This window comes from Chinchilla lanigera, unplaced genomic scaffold, assembly GCF_000276665.1.
Source record: "Chinchilla lanigera isolate Chin_1 unplaced genomic scaffold, ChiLan1.0 scaffold00025, whole genome shotgun sequence".
Taxonomy (NCBI): domain Eukaryota; kingdom Metazoa; phylum Chordata; class Mammalia; order Rodentia; family Chinchillidae; genus Chinchilla; species Chinchilla lanigera.
The window spans coordinates 3646511-3671760 of NW_004955426.1; the positions used below are offsets into that span (position 1 = coordinate 3646511).

General features: G+C 42.9%; 1 protein-coding gene across 2 annotated transcripts in view; it reads left to right on the forward strand.

The window, feature by feature from the left end:
- The first annotated feature begins 762 nt into the window (after positions 1-762).
- Trio (trio Rho guanine nucleotide exchange factor) overlaps positions 763-25250 on the forward strand; it is a 199644-nt gene continuing 175156 nt past the window's right edge. For both annotated transcript variants that reach the window (XM_005386123.1, XM_013514974.1), the window contains exons 1-6: positions 763-835; positions 6787-6901; positions 13131-13323; positions 16013-16525; positions 18100-18222; positions 21862-22053. In XM_005386123.1, coding sequence (XP_005386180.1) covers positions 781-835; positions 6787-6901; positions 13131-13323; positions 16013-16525; positions 18100-18222; positions 21862-22053 — 1191 coding nt within the window. In that variant the 5' untranslated portion in view covers positions 763-780. The remainder of the gene's footprint in view (positions 836-6786; positions 6902-13130; positions 13324-16012; positions 16526-18099; positions 18223-21861; positions 22054-25250) is intronic.

Below are 25250 nucleotides of genomic sequence, written 5' to 3' on the forward strand. Positions count from 1 at the left end.
CATGTTTGGGCTGCAAAAATTCATTTGCTGAGATAGATGTCAGCTTGTCCTAAATTGCCTGCTGCGTGCCTCATCTTTACAAAATTCTCACATGGCTCTACAAGCATTGGGGAACAGGAGAGAGTTGGTTTTACCTGAGAATGATCTTGGCCACTTTGGAAGCTAGAGCAGCACTAGGCCACCTCACCACGTCACCCACTGATGTTCCTCAGGGGGCATGACCCAGAAAGCCTGGAATGAGTGTGCGGAGAGGGCGTGGTGGCCAGTCCTCTGCTATTTATAATCCCCTCTCTCTGCTGGGCCAGGGCTTATTTTGAAGCAGTCACTGAAGTCTCAGTGGAGGAGGAGACATGGAGCTCCCCCTAGAGGGCTTAGTGTGCCGCAAATAGTTTTTACAAAGCAACGTCACCGTTTTCTTTGCTAGTATTTAAATTAATTTACAAGATTAAAGTGAAGATTTGGTAAATGGGACCAATTTCATATCCTGGCTTTTGAGGACCACGTTTTTTTTATTGCTGGAAGTGGCTGGGTCTTTTGGGACACCAGCCTTTGGATGTGCGTGCAGATCATTACTCAAGCTTAATATAGAAAAAAATGTTGTGATTGTAGTCTGCTTTTCATAAAATGTGAATGTTCTCATGGGATGGTGTTTCTTAAGTTGATTTAATGATGTGAGAAAGCTGTAGTGTTGGTATTGGATATGGGTTTTAAATGTCAGTCTAGCAACCCAGTAATTTTATTTTCTCCTTGTGTATTTCAGGGTTTCGAAAAAACGATGAAATGAAAGCTATGGATGTTTTGCCAATTCTGAAGGAAAAAGTAGCATACCTTTCAGGTAAGGGCTAACTTTTCATGCTGTTTTCTTCGACTTCTCTGACACAGTACCAGAATTTGACATTCTAAACTAGCTGACCTGCCATGACACATAAAAACATTGGCATTTCAACAGATTTTTAACTGCTTTATTCTTTAGCATTTTTCCAGAGAAATTACTACCCACGGTATTTCTTCCATCTAGCAGGCACATCATAGCCAGGTAGCACTGGTGATCAAAATATGTCTGCCTGTCATTTAGCAAACATTCGGCTACTTTGCCTTAAGCAAGTAAGTAAAATAAAATGATCTGTAAGTCACTTACCTCAGCAAAGTAGAGGGAGTATGTGTGTAGATGTGTCCTCGAGTTTTACGGTACCCCTATGTGTTGTCCTCTGTAGCTTTGTTACTGCCTCTTCTGGGAGGTGAAGAAAACATTCCCCTTGAGATCCCCTTCTCTGGGGATCTCTGGCTCTGGAGTTACTAGTACCTCTGTCATGGAACATGAAGTCCTAGTGCCTGCTAGCCGCGGAGTCTCAGGGGTTCTGCCTTCTGTTGCTTGGAGACAGACTGGGCATCCCTGGGCTGTGTGGCACCTAACCACTGCCTCCTCTGCACACAGAGGTCTGTTTTCAGCCCCTTTTCGCTTTTCTCTTGGTTTCTCCTTCCAACATGGACAGAGCAGCCATTGAGTATCTTAGCTTTTAGGCACCTGTTCACTTGTTACGAAGCAAAGGTTTGCAAGACTTCTGTGCTCCGTTTCAGCGGGCAGTTTCATCTGTAGCTGGTCACATAGTCCTGGATGCCTTCCTCTTGATACATTTTTATCTGTCTCAAACAAGTGTGCCATGCTGATCTGAGTGTCCTCTTGAACACATTTCATTCTTAATTTATAACACTGCTGGCTGGTTGTTTTTGGAGGGGGATCTTGGTCCCCTTGGAGTATGTGTTTTTGGTCTATATTTAGGATGAAGCTTCCTAGGGTACTCCTGACAATCTTGGTTTGCTTCATGTTCAGCAGTATGTCTTGGTCCCCAGCAAAGCGTGATGATTTTGTAGGAGCAAATGTAATTCATAATGCACTTGGGAGGTTAATAGAAGACCACAGAAGTTCATGAGAGAACAAGGTGCTTTAAATTGCTGGGGTTATAAACAGACAAACTCCAGGCTAGAAATTCACTGAGTTTTAAAAGTATCATATACTCTTCCCTAATCATTTGTTGACTGTAATACTGCATAAGACTGTGAGGATGCATAGCTGCTTCAGGAACTCCTGGTTTTATAGTTTACAGATAGACTTTGACATTAACATAATTGGAAGACTGCTTAGATGTCCTGGAGACATCAGTGGGGAAGGCTTACAGAAAGCCAGTTCCTCAAGGTCCTTTCTCCTTCCCCCATCCGTGTCCCCTCAACCAAGGACTGGAAATTGAAGGGGACCTGCAACCTGAGCACATCCCTAGCCCTTATTTATTTTTTTTATTTTGAGACAGGGTGCTAGGCTGGGTATCTAAGTCACTTTCTTGTCAGTGGGACAAAATGCCTGCCATCCCTACCTTGAAGAATGAGTCTTGTGTTAGCTCTGGTTTCCAGAGGATTGGTCCCTAGTTAACTGGCTCCATGGCAGAAGGGCATGGTAGAAGGCCTGGCAGGAGACAACTGCTCACCGCGTGGCAGTCACGCAGTAGGGAGAGGGAGGATCCAGGGACAAGTATACACTCTTCTAGGAAACAAACCCAGGGACCCACCTTCAACCAAGCCCCGCCTCCATCAGCACATCCAGCTGCTGAACCCATGCATGGATGAGTCCACTGGTAGCACAGTGCCCTACGATCCAGTCACCTTTCGTATCCATATCCATGAGACTGTGGGGACATTTTAGATCTAAACCATACATGGGGCTTGAACTTGGCGTGTTCACCCCTTAGTCTCCCAGAATGTTGAGATACAGGCGGGTCCCACCGTGCCTGGCGTGGTTACTTACACCAGTGTATCTTCTCTTCTCCTGACAGGAGTCTGGGTCTGGGACGAGAGCCCTGCTTTCCCCTCTCCTCACTTTCAAGACCTTTCTTTACTCACTTTCTTTTTACTTAGGCCCAGAGGTAGACATGTAAAGACAGGTGGATGGTTTAGACTGGCGGGTTTTATTTGTGTTTATTCTTTTATTAGGAAGTTAATACAGAATTTACTATCAGGTGGCATTTTTATCCAGTTATGATCAAAACTAAAATTCTACCTTTTAACTAATCAAAGAAATAAAACCAGCCGTCTTCCTGACTTACTCATACATCTTTAACCTTAGATTCTGTAAGTTAGACACCTTTGGTGGGGAGGAACGTTTTGCAGATACTACAAATTTAGCATAGAATGGTTTCTAAATGTTACTCAGGCACAGTGTGCGCCGGCTCTGAGCGCAGAGTGAGGCTAGTAGTGGCCCTCACTGGATAGTATCTCCTGAGGACGAGTCGGCCCGCTGTAGCTCGTGAGTTCATTGCTGATTGTCTTGGGCTCATTGTTACCTCATTTAGAAGAGGAAGAGGGGGAAAAGCATAAATTTAAAACAAATCGATTACTTGTGTTGGTTTTTTAAAGTTCCAACGAACAAAGAATGAAAGAGAATATAAATATTATTTATATAAATAGTATAGGTAGTAAAAAATAATTTTACCTCTGACTTGAGTTTTTCTTTTTTATTAATATAATTGGCATATCATTAAATACTCCTTTTTAAAGTGTATGATTTTAAAGGACTTCGTAGATTCCCCAGTCTGTGCAGCCATCACCACTGTCTAATTCTAGATTTTCGCTTTGGTGGTGCTGGGGACCGAACTCAGGGTCTGACACTTGCTAGGCAAGGGCCCAACTGCTGAGTCACAACTCCAGTCCTTGTCTAATTCCAAGACGTCCTCATTGCCTCCTGAAGAACCCCACACTCATTCCCTCTGCCCTCAGCCCAGGCAACCACTAATCTTTCTGTTTTGACCTTACAGAATATTTATAAAAGCTCTCCATGTGAATGACTATTAGTAATCAAGACATAGACTAGCAAGGGCTTTTGTAAAGGCAGGGCAAAAAATAAATAATTCTAAGACATAGTTATTAGAGCAAAAATTTCTTAAAAATCTAATTAGGATTCCTTGAACTTAAATATTTTTAATCCTTGGTCTCATCTTCAGGTATTCTGAAAATACGCATTGCATTAAAGTAAGATAACGTCTTACTTCCACCATTGAGAATGAATTAAGTGAAGTTAAATGGCACACCTAACTTCAGGCTTGAGGTCAAGAGTGCTGTGCTTTGAATGTCCCTCCCAAGTTCAGGTGTTAACAGTGTGACAGAACTGAGAGCAGGACCCTCAGGAAGTGAAGGGGTGAAGGCCCTATGCTTACAGCGTGGGTGCTTGCCCTTACACCATGTGAAGACACAGCATTCCTCTCCTCCTCGCCAAGGAGACAGCCCCCACCAGACAGCCTAACTGCCAGCACCTTGGTCTTGGACCTCCTTGGTTCTGGAAGTATGAGAAAATACATTTCTGTTCTGTGTAAATTACTTGGTCTGTGGTATTCTGTAGTAGCAGCACAAACGGAGTAAGAGAATTAGTAAAAGAAGTGCTCTGTAGTTTATGGGGTTTTTTTGTAGTTTATATTTAGTGCCATTTATATACGCAGAGTCTTCCCTTATCTGTGGTTTCAATTACCTGTGGTCAGCGGTGATTGAAAATACTAGTATTGTCTTGATTCTTTCTAGAGAGATCAATCACATTCACAAAATATTCATTACAGTATGTTGCTGTGGTTTCTATTTATCAGTCTTCATTTCTTATGCCTAATTTGTAAATTAAACCTTATTATAGGTATTTATGTATAGGAAGAAACTGTGTGTTTGTGGTTTGGTCCTGCCCATAGTTTGATTTGTATAGTGGAGGTCTTGGAATGTACCTCTCTTAGGTAAGGGGGGGGCTACCATCATGGCATCTTATATATAATGTCACCTGCTACTTATCGTTCCTATGGTAGGTTTAGCCCTTTAAAAGTACATAGACACCAGAATTGAGAATATGTCATTTTTTAAATAAATTTTTTATCATAAAAGATTTTAATATCCAAATGGAAAGAGAATAGTGTAATAAATTTCCCATGATTCATAAGTCTTGTCTCATCTATATTCTTATTCCTCCCTTCCGCTTACTGTGGATAATTTTGAAGTAAATTCCAGATGTCCTGTCATTTTATTTATAAATATTTAGTATGTATCTCTAGAAGTTCAATTTTGAAAAGCCCATGGTACCATAAATAGAGCTAAAAGTGAAGCTATAGCTCTTCAATATAAAGAACCAGTCAAGTGTTGAATTTCCCCCACTATTTTTCCATGTCTATAGATGCACATTGTAGTTGGTGGAGATACCCGATACATTTCTTTTGACCTCTGGGTTCTTCTTTCTTGCTGTTTTGGTCTTAGCCCCTAACATTTATTAGGTGAGGAAATTTGAGTGTTTTCCTATAGATTTTTCTGCATTCTAGATTTTGTAAGTAGGGTCCCTTAGTGTTCGTTTATTCCATTTCTCTTTTCATGTTTTCTGAAGACAAGAAGTTAAGTTAGATCTTGAGATCTGATTAGGTTTAGCTTAGATTTTTATACGGAAGAAGGCAGAAATACTTGGTGGGCAGTACTGTTGGTTCTGTGGGGTATTTTATTGGACAAGTAGAGATGTCCTGTTTTTATTATGTTAACCATTCATTGATAACTGAGATCTACTGGTACCTGTTACATAGTATGATTCCTACTGAATACCTGAAGTATTGGGTTACAAATAACTTAGGGCTTTTTAAAGATCGCATAGCTGAACAGTGTATGTGGATCATTTTAAGTATTCACAATTAGAATTAAGTTGTGCTACTGTTTAGAATGTGTGAGTGACCATCTAGAAAACTGTAAAATATTGCTAAAATACATTATAAAAATACCAGCATCATCTGCTGTATATTGTTTTGATCTTTCTTACTAAAACGAGACAATCTTTTGTTGTTGTTTTCTTGCTTGCTTTTTAATTTTACCTTGCTGATTTTTGGTGCATAGAAAATAATTAAGAGTTGCATATTGTGATTTGAAGCTTGAGGTCCTCTTAAGAGAGATAATCAGAGTTGTAAAACTAAACAAGGCATCTGCTTGAGAAGGCTAAGTTTTCCTTCTCTAGTTTCCTGATTATCTTGATGGAAGCAATAAAGTAAATGTGATAATTTCACCAAAAGTGTCCATGATACCAAGCTGACTTCATTAAGAGTGTATATGTATATATATGTAAGAAACCTTCCTGGCCTGTCTGTCAAGTCAGATTTGTATTAGGGTTTGAGGTACTTTTTCTCAATCTAGTTCTGCTTTAAAAGTCTTGTATGCCTGTCTCTCTGTTTTGGATATACAGCTTTATGTAAAGGATTAGTAAAGCTTGGCCATTGATGGTCACATGCCATTGATCCCAGACTATGTAGGGTAGTCATCAGCAAAAGTGTGAGGAACTTCCTTTTTTGGTTCCTTTCAAGACAGAGAATCCATTCTGGTTGGTAGAGAAGAGACAGTTTAGAATGCAGGGAAGGGAAGGAAAAGGAAGAGTCGGGGCAAGAGAGAGGTGGTTGTCCATGTGAATGAACCACGTGTACACGAAAACATTTCTGTCTCCAGACATTAAAGAAAGGAATTTCTTCCAACAGTAAAAGACAGGGCCTTCTGTAGCAGCTTCCATTTGCCCTTCAAAACCCAGGCCATTTCTTCTGATTCCTGTGAGGGGATGAAGTGGCTGCTCCATGTCTCAGATGACACAAAGACTTGGGTTTTGCAGGATCCTTCCTGACTTTGTGATGTATTTAGGTATTGTTCTGATGAGTGAACGGGTGGTGATATTGGACTTGGGGTGGCATGTAGCGAGTCCTTTCTGATCTTGGTTTTTGTCTAAGTGTGTTTCCAATGTTTATTTTTTAGGTGGTAGAGATAAGCGTGGGGGCCCCATTTTAACGTTTCCAGCCCGCAGCAACCATGACAGAATACGACAAGAGGATCTCAGGAGGCTCATTTCATATCTAGCCTGCATTCCTAGGTAAGTTCTGGTGGTTACTCTTTTCTCAGACCTGGGAGATATGGGACTGTGTATACGCTTTAGGAAACAGCAGAATGATAGCTGAATACCCAGGAGATAAAGAACTACAAAATCAAGGCCATGACCTTTCTCCTTATTTGTAAAATATGACCACTGTTGTCTTGTGTAAAACATTCTGGAAGCAGGAACAAGAAATAGGCATTTTGTTTTGAAGAGCTGTGTATGTTGACTGTGAATTCAGGATACCTACCAGGGATTTTAGGATCCCAGGCACCTTAGTGAGAAATCAGAGTGACCAATGTGATAAGTCTAATGCCCAGGACCAGTGAGCTGAATGGCCTACAATTGGGTCTTGTGTTTTGAGTATGTAATCAGAGTCACCAGTCTGATAAGTCTAATACCCAGGACCAGTGACCTGAATGGCCTACAACTGGGTCTCGTTTTTTGAGTATGTATTTCTGTCTCATGATGACCTTTTGTTCCATTCCTCTTTGGTAAAGTGAGGAAGCATTTCCCGAGCCTATAATTTAGGATGTGTAGAAGAAAATTTGGTCATAGTAGGGGATAGAGAACATAACTTTAAGTGACTTGTTATGCTGAGAATGATATAAGGTGGTCAATAATAATAAAATGGGTTTTCGAAAATCGAAGTAAATGTAGTAGATCCACTACAGTATGTGGTTTGCAATACTCCTAACCTCTTTAAATTGAGACAACAGGGACAACAGCTGTGCATTTTTGTATCAGATCCTTGCAGTGGATGATAAAGGATTTGACCTGCAGACCTTCTTAGATTTTTCTATTACGATATTCTTCATGGGAAAACTGTCACTCCCTGTCACCAGCCTTGCTTATATATTTGGAAAATATTTTCCCTTTCCTTACTCTGGTACCTCTTTGGGCTGCTTAACTGTTGAAATCGTAGGTTTGGAGAAGGGTTTAGAAGTTATTTACTAGTCACTATGATTTATAAATAACAAGATACTTTATCGATATGGCTTACTGAGTTCTTAGGTGCTAAGTTCTGTACTGATGATGGAAAAAGAAAATAGCAAAATGCAAAAAAACCCATAAAATTGAAACCTTCTCTTGCCAACAAAAGTGGTGCTGTACTTATCCCATGGTTTAATTAAAAATTAAAGTTGTGTCTGGGAGGTATAGCTCAGTGGTACAACACCTGTTTAGCTTGTACTGGGTCTTGAGTTCCATTCCTAGCACCAGAGGGAATGAAAGAATGAAGCTGTAGTTGGTATTCACCTAGGGCTTTAAAAATAGTCACATAATGGAAATACTAAATAAAAACTTGACTACCTGTTAGCTGGTTTTGAAATCTATGTTGAAAGTAAGTATGAAAATTAATTTTCCTTTCATTGATATCAAATGACCAGTTCAGGTGCACTTTGGATCATCCAGGTGACCTACTTTAAAAAAACAAAAATTCATGGAACATGGTAAACATTCCCCTAAGCAGAGAAAGTAGCACAGTGAGCAACCATATACATAATTATCACCCAGCTTCAACATTTGTTAGATTTTGCCAGTCTTGTTTCTCTGTAATTTTCCCCTTGGAGTATTTTATAACAAACCCCACGTATCATCTGATCTCACTCATGAAAGTGTGTATGTTGACCTTCCACCCGCTGCACACTCACTTCATTGCCTTAGTTTGCTTTTGTATTTACCATCCCAAGTATAGGAAACGCCTTTTTTTGGGTCCTTGGTTACAGAGTAAATGAGAGAAGTTAAATTTGTAAGTGTTGCATTTGTGAAATAACTAGGGGACAAACCACATACTGTGGTGGATCTACTACATTTACTTCGACTTTCGAAAACCCATTTTATTACTATTGACCACCTTATATCATTCTCAGCATAACAAGTCACTTAAAGTTATGTTCTCTATTCCCTACTGTGACCAAAAAAACCCGCCTTTTTTTGGGTCCTTGGTTACAGAGTAAATGAGAGAAGTTAAATTTGTAAGTATTGCATTTGTGAAGTAAATGGGGGAGAGATTCGTAGTGGCCCAAGTACAGAGAATTGGCCACAGAAAGAGTCCCGTCTGACCTGCTCTGGTGTCGTGCAGGCTCACTGTGCCTGCAAGGGAGCCCATTCGGTTTGAGCCAGACAGTAGGATTCAGGAGATATATCACCAAATTAATGGCATATAATTTGTAAGGCTGGTCATTTTTTGTTACGGTTTCACAGTAGCCTGTACCCAGTTTTCCCTGAGTGTTCTGGGGGGAGGTCTATAAGACTGCTGTCTCGGCCCATGACTCTTACATTCTTCTGAGGTTCGAAGGCAGGTGGAGCAGGGCTCCATCATCTTAAAGAAGTCTTCTGGCAGGTAGAGCCTGGGCCTCAGAATCAGACTGGCCTGGAACAAGTTTTCTAATGTATGAAATGTATATCTTTGGATTATTTTGAGGATTGAGTAAGGTTGTATTTATGCATCCAGCACAGTGCCTCAGAAATAGTATAATAATTTTCTACTTTGATACTTGCTTACTTTCTTTCAGTCATTTCCCTTTTGCTATGCTTTCTAGAAGCAAATCATATTGCTTTATTCTGCATGCCTTCTTGACCGTCTGTATCGCATAGTTGAGCATAAATTTGCCTGAGCAGCTGGGAATGGTTTGAGTGCTGGTACTTGGCTCACTAGTAGCTGGACCCATCATGTTAATCTTGCTGATAGTTGAGTTCTTGCTGATATCATTGCTGCACAGTGATGAAAATAGGACTGCTAGGTAGTTGTTGTTCTTGCTGTTTGCATTTTTATATTTATACTAATTAGGTTCAAGAACATTTTGCCCACTTTAGAATGTTTTATAGTAGATATACTGACAAACAATTCTGACTCAACTGTTGCTGATGAAATAATGTGATCATTACTTAATTCATTTGCAAACATTTCTATCTAGAGGTACAATCTTCATCTAGGAACTAATGAAAGTAAGGTTTCTCTTTTTTAGAGATCCGTGTTAAGACTAGCCCTTAGTTTTCTCTAAATTTTCTTTATGTGTAATATGGGGCTTCTAGGTAAAACTGCTATAGTAGCTGATTAATGAGTCATATTTTCCCAAAAGCAGGGTCTGTCTTCAAGGTAGCAGGGCTTAGAGACCTGCTCCTGCTGGCTGCTGCATGTGTTCATTCACTGCTCATCTCCTGCAGCTGGGTTTGAGATGGCTGTAAGTCCCTGTTCCCGCAACGATGGCCGCTTATAAGGTGATAAAAACAGGTGCACTGAAAGGCTGTCGCTCCCAGCCCAGTCCTGTGCTGTCTCCACTGCTTGGGATGCTAGCAGATGGTAAGAGTTCAGCGGCGAAGGAAGGAGAATAGTTAATCCTCCTGTAAACTGTGCAAGCTCAGCACACCTTTTAGCTTTGTTGTTTTCTGGCTTGTTCCAGTTGAAACTGGAGTTATTCAGGATTCCTTCTAAGCCCCTTTGAAGTGGAGGAGCTTTGCAGTTTAGATGCACACTGCACGAGACAATGTTAGGCCAGAAACTCTGCAAGAGAATTTATCTTGGTGTGTGGTGAAGACTGACAGTTGAGATGCAGTGTGCCAGACAGCATCTCGTAAAACAAATAAAGTGCATCGCTCTGGTCTGCCAGTCTTGTCTGCGGCAGTAGAGTCTGTGGATCTGCCCCAGCAGGGCTGTAGGCTTCCTTCGAAAGCTTCCCTCTGTGTCCTGGCCTCACTCACCCAGCACCTCTGGAAATCTAGAGTTTCTAGAGATGAAACCTTACAGAATTGTAAGCCCTGTAAGAGCTCACAGAGACCCTGGATACTTATTTTCCATGAATTGGAGGACTTTAGGAGACCTTTGCCTCTAGGTTTTATGAATGAGGCCGGAAAACAACTGTTTTTGTCTCTGAGGTTACCAGGGTTATGGCTGGGTCCTGTTTGGAATGCCAGGTGAAGGTGAGAGTGCAGGGAGTGCTAGAGCTGGTGTTAGCTCAGCTGCAGTGCGTATTCATACAGGCGGTAGCAGGATAGCACATCATTCCTTAAGCATGGTGGCGGTGAACGTTTTACAGACTGAGCGCCAAACTGCAAGCCAAAACCCACTTATCTATTACCAGGTGCCAACACTGCAATTAAACCTGAATACTGGCTGGGGATTTAGCTCAGCGGCAAAAGCACCTGCCTGGCAAGTGCAAGGTCGTGAGTTCAGTTCCCGGTACCGGAGAAAAACAAAACAAAACAAAAAAACAAAACAAAACAAAAAAAAAAAACCTGAATACTGAGGCTTTAATTTAGAAAAAAACAATCTCATTAACATCTTTGGTCTCTAAGGAAAAGCACAATAACGTGCGCCATAGGTCCCCACCACTGCCCTAGCATCTTCAGCATTTGGACGACACGCCTCTCTTCATGGCCTTAACCACTGTGTTCTTGGCACTGTCAGCCAGCTTCTGCTGCCGCGCTCTGCGTCACAGGCGTTTCTGGAGACTTTGTGTGACACGTCCTCCTCCTCTGGTGTGTTTGTCCTGTGTACTTTGCATCTGTGAGACGTGAATGCCGCTTACTCCGATAGTACGAATCAGGATAAGGAAGAAAATGGGCTAAAAGGGGAAGCAGTAGGGGAGTAAAGCTGTGTGAGGCCATGAAATTGGTTTTAAATTTGACTGATTATTTTTTAACATTAGAGATGGTAATTTTTTCCTGAGTTTTCAGATGAGACTTTTTTTTTTTTTAAAGGGAATTATATGAGGCAGAAAAATGTCAAATGTCTTTCCTATCATCACAGTACATGTACATCAGGTGAGAACCTCACAGTCCATTGAGTGCTCATCAGGTCTTAGGTATATTTCCAAGACCTTCCTGGCAGTCATTGCCTCCCCAATGTCGGCTACTAGTACTATCACAAGTCAGCGCAGAGTGCGAGAGACCACCTCTAATAGTGAGGATTACTGTGGTTCTTTAGCTGCAGGACCACTGGGAAGCCAGCACCAAAGCTCCTGTATGTGTCCTTGAAGTTCCAGTGTAGTGAGCACATGTTTAAGGACACCTCAGTTTCTGTTTGTTCTTCATTGCAGGTGTGCATTTCCCGTGTACTTGGGTTGAAATTTAATTAAATTAGAAACGACCTGGCTTTCTCCTCTCCCTCACTTTCTGTATCTCTCTCTCCCCTTTCTACTTCTCTGTGCCCTTCTCTCCCTCCCTGTCTCTCTTTTAAAACATTTATTTATTATTATTATTGGGGTTTTTTTTTTTAAATGTATGTGGTGCTGGGGATCAAGCCTAGAACCTTGTGTGTGCAAGGCAAGAGCTGTATCACTGAGCCACATTCCCAGCCCTTCCCTCCCTGTCTCTTTCTTGCTTGATAACAGAGTCTCACTGTATTACCCAGGCTGGTCTTCAACTCCTGGGCTCAAGCGATCAGCCTCTTGAGTGCTGGGACCAGAAGCATGTGTCATTACACCCAGCTGAAATTGGCTTTTTGTTTGTTTAACTGCCGAGAAACTGGAACAGAAGAATATGGTGATTCTTGACATGACATTGATTTGTGCCAGGGGCCAGCATTCTTACTTATCACTGCTTTTATACTTTGAGTGAAGCCAGACCACTGTGAAACTAGGTTTGTCCTACAGAACCTGCCAAAAGGGTGCTGGAAATCCTCGGGATGGGTGGTAGATACTTGGAGAACTTTGGAGAGGGCTTAAGGACTTGGTATAGGGTGCGGAGAACAAAAGGGCCACGAGAGAGCTGTCAGTGTTGCCAGCCGTGCTGGTGGGGGTCACTTAGAGCTTGTGGTTCTAGGAGCTCTGGGTAACTGCTGTCCCTGCCTGAGCTCCGTAGGCCATCGTGGCTTTGTACTTATGGTCCTTCTCAGGGACTTTTGCTTATGGTAGTTACTTACAGGATGAGTATGTGCAGTTACTAAAGGCAAGAGAAATGGACACGATGGGTGTTTTCCTCCTGAAGACAAAACAGGATGCAAAACCATAAATACAAAATTAAAATTCTATGATGAAAAAAGAATTAAAATTCTAAAGGTTTTACAACTGAACCTTGTGCCTCTGTCGCTGGTGCACGTGTGGTCTGCTTCTGTTCTCTGATGGTGCCAGGGAGGTGGCAGTGCTCCCTGGTCCTGAGGTCAGGCTTGGCCTCTTCTCAGGGGAGCATAGGCAGAACAAAGGAAGCAGCATCTGACACCCCAGGGAGACTGAGCAGGCCCTGTGGTGGGAGCTGCAGCCGCGCCTTCAGCCTGTGTTCTTCTCTGCAGCGAGGAGGTGTGCAAGCGAGGCTTCACCGTGATCGTGGACATGCGTGGGTCCAAGTGGGACTCCATCAAGCCCCTGCTGAAGATCCTGCAGGAGTCCTTCCCCTGCTGCATCCACATTGCCCTCATCATCAAGCCAGACAACTTCTGGCAGAAACAGAGGACGAATTTCGGCAGCTCGAAGTTTGAATTTGAGGTAACTTCCTATGGGTACCGAGACTCACTAAGCCCACAGGTATAGTTTATTAAAAGCTAATTTATAGCCAGGCTTCGTGGTGCACACCTGTGATCTCAGGAGCCCAGTACTCTGGGCGGCTGAGGTAGGAGTATTACAAATTCCAGCCCAGCGTGGGCAACTTAGAAGACCCTGCCGTCAAATTAAAAAGGGCTGAGAGATTAGCTCAGTGCGAAGGCCCCTGATTTCAAGCCTAGCACCAGTGGAAACGCACACACACCCCCAGAAAGACTTTTTTCTCATCATCGTAGTCTGATACCATCAGTAGCTGCGTGTTTTATATGCACACCATATGTAGAATAAGCTACTGGGACAAGCAGCAAAGTTGAGTTCATTATCTCAGTGGACCCTTGACCCTGGGGTTCAGGCTCACTGTTCTTGGGCTTGGGGACTAGGCTGCTGAAGCGTGGCCTTTTCCTTGGGAGGAGGAACCTGTTCCTGGCACCTCGTCTGAGCCGCTCCACCACGGACCAAGGGCTTTGCATGGCTACAGATGCATTATCACTGTCTGAACCTTGGTAATGGGGTGGCAGGGAGCCCAACTCCACGTTTCCTGAGGGAAAACTGTGGAGGGAACTGAGTCCATCCTGTCACTGGTATGGCAGAGAATGGTCTGTCACTTAGTTTGCATGTTAGTTTCTCCGGCTGGAAAAAGTATGCAGAGTCTTGAATTCATTTAGGCACAGTAGATTGCTGCCTTTCAGATATTCATAAAAAGCAAACCTCAGCATGCTAACTTATTTTCTTTTCCATTATAAACCACCTCTCCTTAAGCTTCTGATAAAGCTTTTGATGTGGTCAGTTTAAAGAGATAATTGTTGGCTGGGCATGGTGACGTACACCTGTAATCCCAGCACTTGGGAGGCGGAGATGGGAGGAGTGTCACAAGTTCAAGGCCAGTCTGAACTACGTAGTGAGACTCTGTCTCAACCCCATCGACCAAAAAAGGGAAATAATTGTTTGTGACAGTTTAAATTCTGTAAGAATAATGGAATATCTTCTAATAAAAAATTGTAATTATTTTTAGTTGAGTAGCTTCCTTTTTCTGGCAACTCTGCCCAAAAGTTAAGTTTCAGTGTATATATTGTTTCAACATAAAATTAAGGAAAATAATATTAACACACCAAAAAGTATGAGTTCTTTAGGCTGTATGCTAAGTGTTTTGTCATGTGTATTTGAATTTTGAACTATCTTTCCATAATACTGATTTTCCTATCTGGGATCTGGGTTTAGTTTTAATTTAAATTTGATACTACACTGAAAACATTTAGGTGAAAGGTAAAATAAGCCTTTATCTTCATTCTAAATAAGTAATGATTTTGGAAGATATTTCATTGGATGTTGTTTTCTTGGTGCAGAATTTAAAGTGTATTATATTTAATTACACATATTGTAACTGAAAAAATGGTTTGACAGTAGTATTGATGCAGATATTTCCTAGCCCCTCCCTTGGGGCTCTTAAAGGTACCTGTCCTAGTTTTCCTGGCTGTCTCCACTTGGACACCAGCCCCTCTCTGTGTGAGTGGCTGCCTCCGAGGTCTTTGAAAGTCCGGAAGATAAGACAGGAATGAGCCTACAGCAGTGTTAGAGGCAAAGGTGTGGTTCGAAGCAAGCCTCTCTTTCTAGCCTTTCTGCCTTCTGCTTTTTTTGTGTGGCAGCCAGCATGGATATACCTGTCCTGGGTTTCTGTAAAACACCGAAGTGGTGTTAAACTAGTCGTTCTCTGTTGGTTCTAGGCCATGCCCTTTTCCTTTAATTACCCTTACCCCATATTGCCCTTGAGGCGTAATGTTAGGACTGATTTGCCTCACGTTCTGAGAGGGTGAGTTATATAGTTTCTAGCTTGGACTGTAATTGACTACAGCTTTATCACTGTTAAATTGGAAGAAAGTAGGACAGATTATGTGCAGCACAGGACTGCTCAGAATCACAGCCCATTAGTACAGAGAATGAGACAGTCTCTTTGCAGCTCTGTGAAAAGAATCTCCATGAACTTTCTCGCCAACCCTGAGATATCTTCTAAATTTTGAAAACGTCATTTGTATCCTATCATCTGTTACTTGATGGGAAGTGGGCAAGGGATGAGATGAGCGATAAAGGTGACAGTCTTGTTGAAGGAGCATTTATCATTTAGTAAGTGGCCCACAGATGAGTAATGTTAAAAGTTTTTGAAGCCCATGATTAAGACATTAGTATGCTAGTAGATAGAAGGGAGGTCTACCGGTAATGAGGTGACAAGTGGAATGGAAGGGTAAAGAATGGGTAGAAGAGTACATAGATGAAAAGGAAACATCCAGCCTGTCTGCTCTGTCCTTACACTTTCGCATATTTCCTGGTTTAATGTGCTCAGATAGTGGATTAATGTTCACATGTCTTGGAAAGGAATCTAATTGCCTTTGGTATTGTGAAATACATGATTCTGCAATTCTAGGTATTCCAGGTATCATATATGTGTTACTCTAAATGAATAATCTTTCCTTGTACTAATAATGCTTCTCTTATCTATGTTTTTTGGGGGACAGAATCAGGTATGTTGTATTTTCTATAAATAGACCACTTTAACTTTGAAAATCTGTGACTGGAAATTGCATTAGGTTAAGACCATATAAAATGGGTTCATCTTCTCATACACGATTTTTTTTCCCTTAAGACAAATATGGTCTCTTTAGAAGGCCTTACCAAAGTAGTTGATCCTTCTCAGCTAACTCCCGAGTTTGATGGCTGCCTGGAATACAACCACGAAGAATGGATTGAAATCAGAGTTGCTTTTGAAGACTACATTAGCAATGCAACTCACATGTTGTCCCGGCTGGAGGAACTTCAGGACATCCTTGCTAAGAAGGAGTTGCCTCAGGACCTAGACGGGGCTCGGAACATGATTGAGGAGCATTCCCAGCTCAAGAAGAAGGTAATCAAGGCCCCCATCGAGGACTTGGATTTGGAGGGACAGAAGCTGCTTCAGAGGATTCAGAGCAGCGATAGCTTTCCCAAAAAGAATTCGGGGTCAGGCAACGCAGATCTTCAGAACCTCTTGCCCAAGGTGTCCACTATGCTGGACAGGTTGCACTCGACCCGTCAGCACCTGCACCAGATGTGGCACGTGAGGAAACTGAAGCTGGACCAGTGCTTCCAGCTGCGGCTGTTTGAGCAGGATGCTGAGAAGGTAACGGGCAGGCATGCCACAAGGATGCAGAGGGGAACTGCGGGCGGCGGGCCTGGGCAGCTCGGGCTGGTGTGGTCGGGGATGGGGGCAGGGGAGGCAGTGGGGGATGGCGGGCGGTGCCCACTGCATTCAGTGTAGACTTGGTCATTCAGAAACCACACAGAGTCAGTTTCGCATTTTACTCTCAGCAGCATAGGGATGTTGTAGAAGTTTTGAGATAAAATTATTGATTCTTTGGTGTAGAATGCCTGTAAGATAGACAAGAACATTTTCAGTTAAAAAATGATAATTTAATAGGATTGTGTTATCGAAGGCAATAACTATATATGCATTTTGGTAATAGCTACTCTTCCTCTCACACAAAGCCAGTGACAATTCAGATCTATATTTGAGTGCATTTTTAAAATAAAAGCTGAGTAATGCATTAAAAATAAGTTTCTGGGTAATACAGGTGATAATTATCTATGGTCTTTGTTTTGTTTTTGTACTAGACAAAAAATGAATTCTTATCAATTACTGGCTAATGCATTCTTAGCACTGTGTATTGTAAGCCATAAATATAGGTGAATTAGTCATTCTTGAGTTCATTACTTTTTTAAAAAACATGGACTCTTTTTTTTTTTATTTTTTTTTTTTTTTTTTTGGTTTTGGTTTTTCTCCGGTACCGGGAACCGAACTCACAACCTTGCGCTTGCCAGGCAGGCGCTTTTGCCGCTGAGCTAAATCCCCAGCCCCCTCTTTTTTTTTTTTAAATGTAAAAGGTTGCAGAAATCTTTGACAGAAAAGGATATTTTGAAAGGTCAAAAATCCAGTATTATTTTTTGGCAAGTTTTTAACCTATCTGTTGCTGTACTTGATTTTAACTAGTACCTTGTTAAAGACACTAGAAACTTCTTCCAATTATTATAAAAATCATTTACTGTTTCTGGGATTCTAGGTTTAAGACACTGCAATAAAACCCAAATAATTTGATAGCTACTTCTATTTCTCTATTTCCTTACGTTTTCCTTGGGAACGTTTCTTACGCTTTTCTTCTTTTTTTTTTTGGTGGTGCTGGGGATCAAACTCAGGGTCCTGTGCATACTAGGCTGGTACTCTGCACTGAGCTGCGGCCCCCGTCCTCTGTAAGAACCTTAGCTGATAGCCTTGTCCGAGTGGTAATCTGTTTTAAAGCATGAGGAAGGCCATCATGCAAATGTTCCTATGTCCTGTCATTTTTTTTGGATGAACTTTATTGTTTGTAAGTGCTTAGGTTTCCATACACTTCTTATATTAAAGAGCATAACCTTTTGGTCATGGTTTGGCTGTCACTGATCGCTGGCAGAGCCCACATCCAGAGGCATGTGAGCCCCTGCTTTTACTCCTGGGCTTCAGTTGAACAACAGTGTGGCAAATGAAGCAGTTTGAGTGATGGAGTTGGAGATAAGAGTTTTGATTAGCCTGGGGGCTGGCGGAATACCTCTTCCCTACTTCTTAACTCCTTGTCAGTAGATGGAGGGAAGTCACCCTTGGGGTAGACCATCAGTCCTTTCTCTTTCTGCAGTGATTCCAGGTTGTCTTTTTCCTTCTGGTAGATGTTTGACTGGATCACACACAACAAGGGCCTGTTTCTAAACAGCTACACGGAGATTGGGACCAGCCACCCTCATGCCATGGAGCTTCAGACGCAGCACAATCACTTTGCTATGAACTGTATGGTAAGCTATTGGCAGAGCAGGCCAGTGCTGGCATGCGAAAGCGCTGTAGCAAACAGGAGGCATTCAGCAGCTCCTGTCCCAGCATCTGCCACAGGCGGTGCGGGCTTTCGGAGAGAACGTTGTGATTGCAGAAGCTGACCTTCAAGTAGGATTTTCCAGTGTTAGAGTCTGAGTGTCTTCTTTTAAGTGTAAACAGACAGTGAGATTTGAACAGTTACCTGGCTCAATGAGCACTGAGCACAGAGGCAAGGGTCCCAGGAAAGCTGGAGCAGAGGGGAGCGTGGCCAGCCTTCAGCTTCCCTCGTGGCGCACCCCAGCTCCCCTGACTCGGGAGCTCTCCCCTGGCTGGCAGATGGCAGGGTCTGCCTTCACCGAGCCCTGCCCCTGGCTGTCCATGGGGCTGGTGCCTTTGGTGCCTGTATACCGCTGTCCTGACCCCTCCGAGTCTGCAGAGCAGGCGCAGATGGGCTGCCGCAGGGCTGCGAACCATTAAGCAGTGAACTTTTAATAGCACTTGGGTTCCATTTTTATGGCTAATGTAACTAACGTGAACCACAACTGTGTGTTGTTCTATATCTATAGGAAATGTGCTCACTTCTGCAGAAAGTTCAGTTTCTAGAAATTTCCTCTTCAGGGTCAGGGGCTTGGGTTTGTATTTGAAGCCAGCCCTGTGAGAATTAACCACTGTTAAATCTGGCAACATTTGTTACAGAATATTAAAGCAATATGGAGGTAGAGTCTTTGTTTAAAGTAAATCAATAACATGCCATTCAGTTAAAATATAGCATGCCATTCAATGAAGTATACAATTTAGGTAGTTTCAAGGATAAAATTTAACAATGTCAATTTTTGTAATAAACCATCATAAGAACTTTTAGAATTCCAGAGTTTCAGATAAGAGAATTTTCTGTTTAAATGACCACCTGGGCATAGATAAAGACAGCTGAAATGTTAGCTTTTGTGGGGCAGCTTCTTAAAAGGAGTTCTTCCCCCAGAATTGTTATCTACTTTTCAGAATCTTCTGAAACTTCAACTCATATCAAAAGACATACTTAATTCACTGTATCACTTACTTTAGAAACTAGAAATATTAAAATATATTCTAGAAGTGATCAGAAAATTCCCCTTGCCCAGCCTTATTAGTGACACGTTTAGGAATGAAGAGAAGAAGCAGCACAGTGTGGAAGACAGCAAGGTGTTTTGGACACGGGCGTTTTCAGTTCGGACTCTTCTGGGCACTCCATGAGCTTGGGGCGACCACTGGACCTCTTTGAGCCTCGGCTGCCTGCTGTGTAAAGTGGTGGTACCGTCTACCTGCCGTGGTGTTGCAGTGTTCACTCTGTATCTATAGAACTCTTCAGTGTAGAGTGCAGTGTGTAGTAAGCACCTGATAAATGCTTATTATCACCTGTGATGTTACCAAGGTAGTTATGAATAAGGAACACCAAGTGTGGATGGTATTTATTGTTTTTATTCCCCAAGATTTAAATATATTTTCTTGTAATTATTTTCTGTGACATAACTATTTCTTTTCTAAGGTAAAATTTTAGTTAGGCTGTGGTAGCTCTGAACTGTGCATGGTGACAACCACTTGAGGTGGCTTTTCAGGCCTCTTCTCACCCTGGTTCTAAACACCTCCGTGAATCTTGAGTAGCCATCCATCACATTTATTCATGCCAAACAAGGCATTAATCTTTAACTCTGTTTGCTGCTGTCTGTTGTGGGTTTTTTAGCTTGGTTTTGAATTTTGGTTTTTGGGGGTTTTTTTGGGTACCAGAAATCAAACTTAGGACCTTGTGCTTGGCAGGCAGGTGCTGTGCCACTGAGCTATATCCTCGGCTGTATAGTGTTTTGAATAATTTTTTGACAAAATAAAAATATTAAATACCAATATGGAAAGTTGACAGTCTTAAAAGAAACCATTTTATAAAGGATGCCAACAATTATGCTTATTTTGCTATAACATATATTTTAAAAGCTCTGATAATAAGAATCTAGGTCTAGGCGCTTCTGATGTAGGGAACCACACATTTCCATATCCGAGGATTGCTGTTTAGTCTTTGGGCCGCCGTAACCCTTCTGTGTGCTGGAGGAAAGTCGAAGTATGATACACTGTACTTGAGATGTAAAAGAAATACAGGAGAACATAACGGAATCTAAGTCAGAGGGAGTATCACAGCGCTTCCCACAGTGAGTGGGCGGCTCACCTGAGTGGACGGCTCCTCTCCAGACCCTGGCCGAAGGTCTTGTGCTCCTCCTGACGGTCTACTTAGATGGGCTTTTGTTCTTTAAGGATTCAGATAAGCAAGAGTAGTACCAGGAGTCATCAGACAGTTGGAGAAGAGGGAGTGAGAGGGAAAGAACCTGGAGAACTGGACACGTTGCTTTAAACTCCAGGGACGCTGGTTAGAGCACGAATAGCAGCACACAGGCCAGTGAGGCTCAGTCCGGCTGAGCCTGGCTTTGACTGTCACAGACTCGTGGAGTATTCCCTCTTCCTGCCTCCTCAGGATGCGTGGTCTGCTGAGGATTGTAGCCCTGAGAAGCAGCTCAGCCTGGAGCGCTGTGCTCTCTCCAGGCTGGGGCGACTCCACCAAGTTCTGACTTGGGTCAGAAATAGACAAGGTTGGGCAGAAAAAGGTCCAGAGGAAGGGTGGACTAGTGGGTCTTGGGACTCCTGACCTGGGTGGGCTGCAGACACCTGCGGGACAGGGGAGGTGGCCGGCAGGGGCCCGTGTGAGGCAGGAGAAGGGAGGGAAATGGTGCACTTGGACGGCTTGGGTGGTTAGAGAGGGGCGAGGGTAGGAGGTTCCACAGCGACAGCTGCCTTTTGGGGGATCCACAGAGAGGAGCAGTGCGGCGACAGTGTTCAGAACAGTAAATACATGACAGAGAGTAGCGTGGGGCTTGTTGAAGCCGTGCTCGTGCCCAGCCTCGGGTGCGTCTGTGGACAGCACTGAAAGAGAACCATCATGGAAGAATGTGTTCTGCAAGAAGAGTGGAGTTCTCTGGGTGGTTATTTTTTTAAGCCTTATACCCTTATTTTTTCATTGAACTGGTAGGCTTGAAGGTACACATTTCATCAGACTAGAAAAGCTTTATTTAAAATTTGAACATGGCATTTTATGACTCTACCTCAACTCATATTCTTGGGAGAATTCATAGGTTTTCTGCTGGCATCAAAAAGATGACTTGGGCTTATGTCGAAAGGAGAGCTTGTTTTCACGCAATTAGCCTTTGGTTGCTAAGTACATATTTTTTAGTTTCTAGGTTCTAGTTTAAAAACTGAAACCTCGGGTTCCTTCGGTTCTGCGTGACTGCTTGTCAGTAGGCTTGCCATCTGGCTCCTTGTCAGTCTTTGAAGCCAAGAAGTGAGTAATGGTGTATTTGTGTGCACCCACTTGTGTATTCAGTGGCTTTGTGCTTTACAGCTAGTTGATTTATAATTTTACAGTTTTAGAAATATAAACTGGAACCAAAGCTCAGGGTTTCTGGAAATCCAGAGACCAGCTGTATCTGTTACGTACCAGGTGATTCTTCTGTTAAAAATGCTGCTTTGGAAAGCGCTACCTGGGTTTCTTCGAAAGGTGCCTCCCATTTGCCTTCTGCTAACCAGCCTGCTGCTTCTGTCTTTTGCAGAACGTGTATGTAAATATAAACCGCATCATGTCGGTGGCCAATCGCTTGGTTGAATCTGGCCACTATGCCTCTCAGCAGATCAAACAGATTGCAAATCAGCTGGAGCAAGAATGGAAGGCATTCGCGGCAGCCCTGGATGAGCGCAGCACCTTGCTGGACATGTCCTCCATTTTCCACCAGAAGGCGGAAAAGGTCAGTGCCGGGAACCCTGCCTACAGGTGGATGGGAATCCTCCTGCAACATAATCTGCATGGGTGCAGCAGATCTGTTGAGGCCTTTTGTGCAGCACTTACTGTGAGCTCTGAAGCTCCTAGGCCTTGAGTTTAAAGCCAAGCTGTCTTACTTATTCCTGCACAGCTTTAGGCAAGTTACATGATCTCTGTTCTTCAGGTTTTTCATTTATAAGATAGCATAAAAGTGTCTGCTTGAGAAGATCATTTTATCGTGTAAATATGATAATTTGTATTACGTACCCACGCAGTGCCTGGTCTATAGTAAATACGGGTTCGGTGTCCCTTAATCTGAAGTGCTTGGGACCAGAAATGTAAAATTTTGGAGTTTTTGCACAGACTTTGCCAGTTTAACATCCATATTCTGCTAATCTGAAATCCAGAATGCTCTGAAATCCAAAATTTTTGTACAGTTAAAAAGTTACGGATTTGTAGTTTTCCAATCAGGGATGCTCACCCTGTATAACCCGCAGCAGGTGCTGCGCTTTTGCACCCCTCTCCCTCTCGGCCTCGTCCTCTCTTCTTCTGTCTCATCATCCCATTAGGGTGCTTTGGGGGCGCACAGCAGAGTGCCTGCCCTTCGCTCACACCTCAGGCGTGTGCGCAGGTGTGGGCGCTCAGTGCCCTGGCGGGGCTGCGCTCTCTGTGCTTCCCCAAGTGGTCACGAGATGTGTTCGCCAGCACCTCAGCATACTGTCCACTGGGGACAGGGATGGCAGTGATGTCTTTGCTTTTCACTGTATCAGGAAAACTTTGTTTCAAAGGCTGTTCTCCCCAGGCACCCCACTTCTCCAGGTGCCCCCACTTCTCCAGGTCTGGGATGCACATCCATGCTGTGCTGCAGGGCCAGGGAACCAGCAGATCCAGCTTTTTGGCTTCTTCATCCTAGGAGCCTCTGTCAGCAATGACTTTGGGTTAGCCGGTTTGCAGTGTGTTTCACAATGGTGAAATTATACAGATTGGAGTCTGACCTCACATTAGCTTCATTCGCTGTTATTTCAGAGTGTCTTGTTTAAGAGGTGACACATAATGCGCTGCATAAGACTCGCCACACACCTCTGCACAGGCAGACCTGCCTAAGCAGACACATCGTGAAGGCAGCAGCAGGAGCGGGGCTGCTCACGACTCACGCTGCACTAGAGGGAGGTGTACTGCGCGGGAAACGCCTTCTCAGGATGTAGGGAACATGCAGAGGAGCTTAGCCTAGGAAGACTCATCTGGGGAAGAATAGACACTTTATTTAAAAGGAAAAACACCAGTACAGCTTTCTCTGCAGTAATTTTGAGGGGGAGCACTGCATTCCTGGGGATTTGCACTGATGCTTCTGAGAAGGAAATAGTTTTTCTTTCATCTAAATCCAGTCTGTGTTGAAGAGTGAAGTCATCAATAAAGGTAAGAAAGAGGCCCCAGCTTGCCTGGGACTTTGGCCAGGCAATCAGAATGTTGCACAAGGCGCTAATTAGCAATGATCTCAACTCTAGAAACCTTTATAGTGCGAAGCAAGGGAGGAAACTAGTGGAATGTAAAAAGAAAAAGGTCTTAATAGTGTCATATAAGTTATGAGTGAGGACTTCCAGGTTTTACTGGTAAAGATTTTTCTGCTTACTAATCTTACAAATTTAACTGATTATGTGATAAAAGATAAGTGAAAGTCCACACATAACTTTTTTTTAGAAAGTAATAGGTACTTCTTGTAGCATGAAATAGCACCCTCTTTATGACTCCATGGCCACCTCTGGTCCTTACTGTATTGAATACTGATGGGTTTGATCAGTATTGATGTTACTGGGATTGGGAAAATAAGCTGTGTGGTCCATGCATGTGTCATCTTTAATAACCATACAGTGTGGGCTGTGACAGCTTCATGGATCTGGAAGGTGTGTGAGCTGGCAGTGGGCCCCTGGAAAGGTTGGTAGGATAACATGAATTTATTTGAAGCAGGACAGGCTTCTCAGCTGAATGGCAGGTAATCTGAAGCACAATGCAAAGGGAATTCATGAACGCTGCGGGATTCAGTATGATAAATAAACCCAGGAGATGAATTGCCAATCCGACCTGCTTTAAAAGTAACTGAGAAATGTGGGTGCCGCGGGCCGCTTCCCCCAAATGTTTTATTAAACATTTCGAACATGCAACAAAGTTGAAAGAGCTGTATGTTTTTATTTGGATAATAATGAATGACTGCAATTTATGGTTTGAAGGGAACTAAACTAGAAGAACGCATAATTGAAAAGAACTTCATACGTTCCTGCATAAACTCTTTAACAGTGCTCAGGGATCTCTGTGCATGGGAAGTGGCCAGAGAAATCAAGTACAAGTTTAGAGACAAAGCATCCTGATGAGGAAGGGGCACAACATGTACTCTGGACTTTAATGAAGCAGGAGCCTGCATCTGGGCCCCCACTGTTTGTAGGTGGGACATTAGCTTGCCTTTCCCAGGTGTTTCCTTAGCTTAAATGTAAATGTAAATGTAACATCAATACTGATCAAATCCATCAGTATTCAATACAGTAAGGACCAGAGGTGGCCAGGGAGTCATAAAGAGGGTGCTATTTCATGCTACAAGAAGTACCTATTACTTTCTTAAAAAAAGTTATGTGTGGAATGTCTTCTCCCTCATTGAACAGAGAAAAGGTTTTTTCAGTTTTGCTACCAGGAAGAAATCACATCCACCAAAGTAGTTTCCTCTTCCCAAGGAAGTGCAGAAACAGGTCTACTCTGTTCCTTATTGTGAGGTGCTTTGCCTTCTATGTCTGCTCATTGTGTTTTCATAACTCAATCTGGAAAGGACCGGAAGTTTGGCTATCCCAAGTTTCAGGCTTCTACCTTAGCCACCTCTCTGAATCTCATCCAGAACCTTCATGAGGAATTTAAATCTGATTGGGGGCCTGTGCTGAGGTACATGTCCATGATTAGTGATCTTGTCGGTGGAAGCAGCCTTTTCTGCAAGGGTTAAGCTTTGGTTGAGCTGCCACAGCGGCCTCTGTGGGTGTTCTTGTGTCAGCATTGCTTGCAACTTCATAAACTTAAACCTGGAAGTTAAAACTAGATGAGAATGTCTCATAGATGTAACGCCTTTCAAAGAAGCCTCCACAATTCTTCCTCCTCTGCTCACGTCCAGTGATGGCACGGGATCAGATGTTAGCTTGCAAATACGGA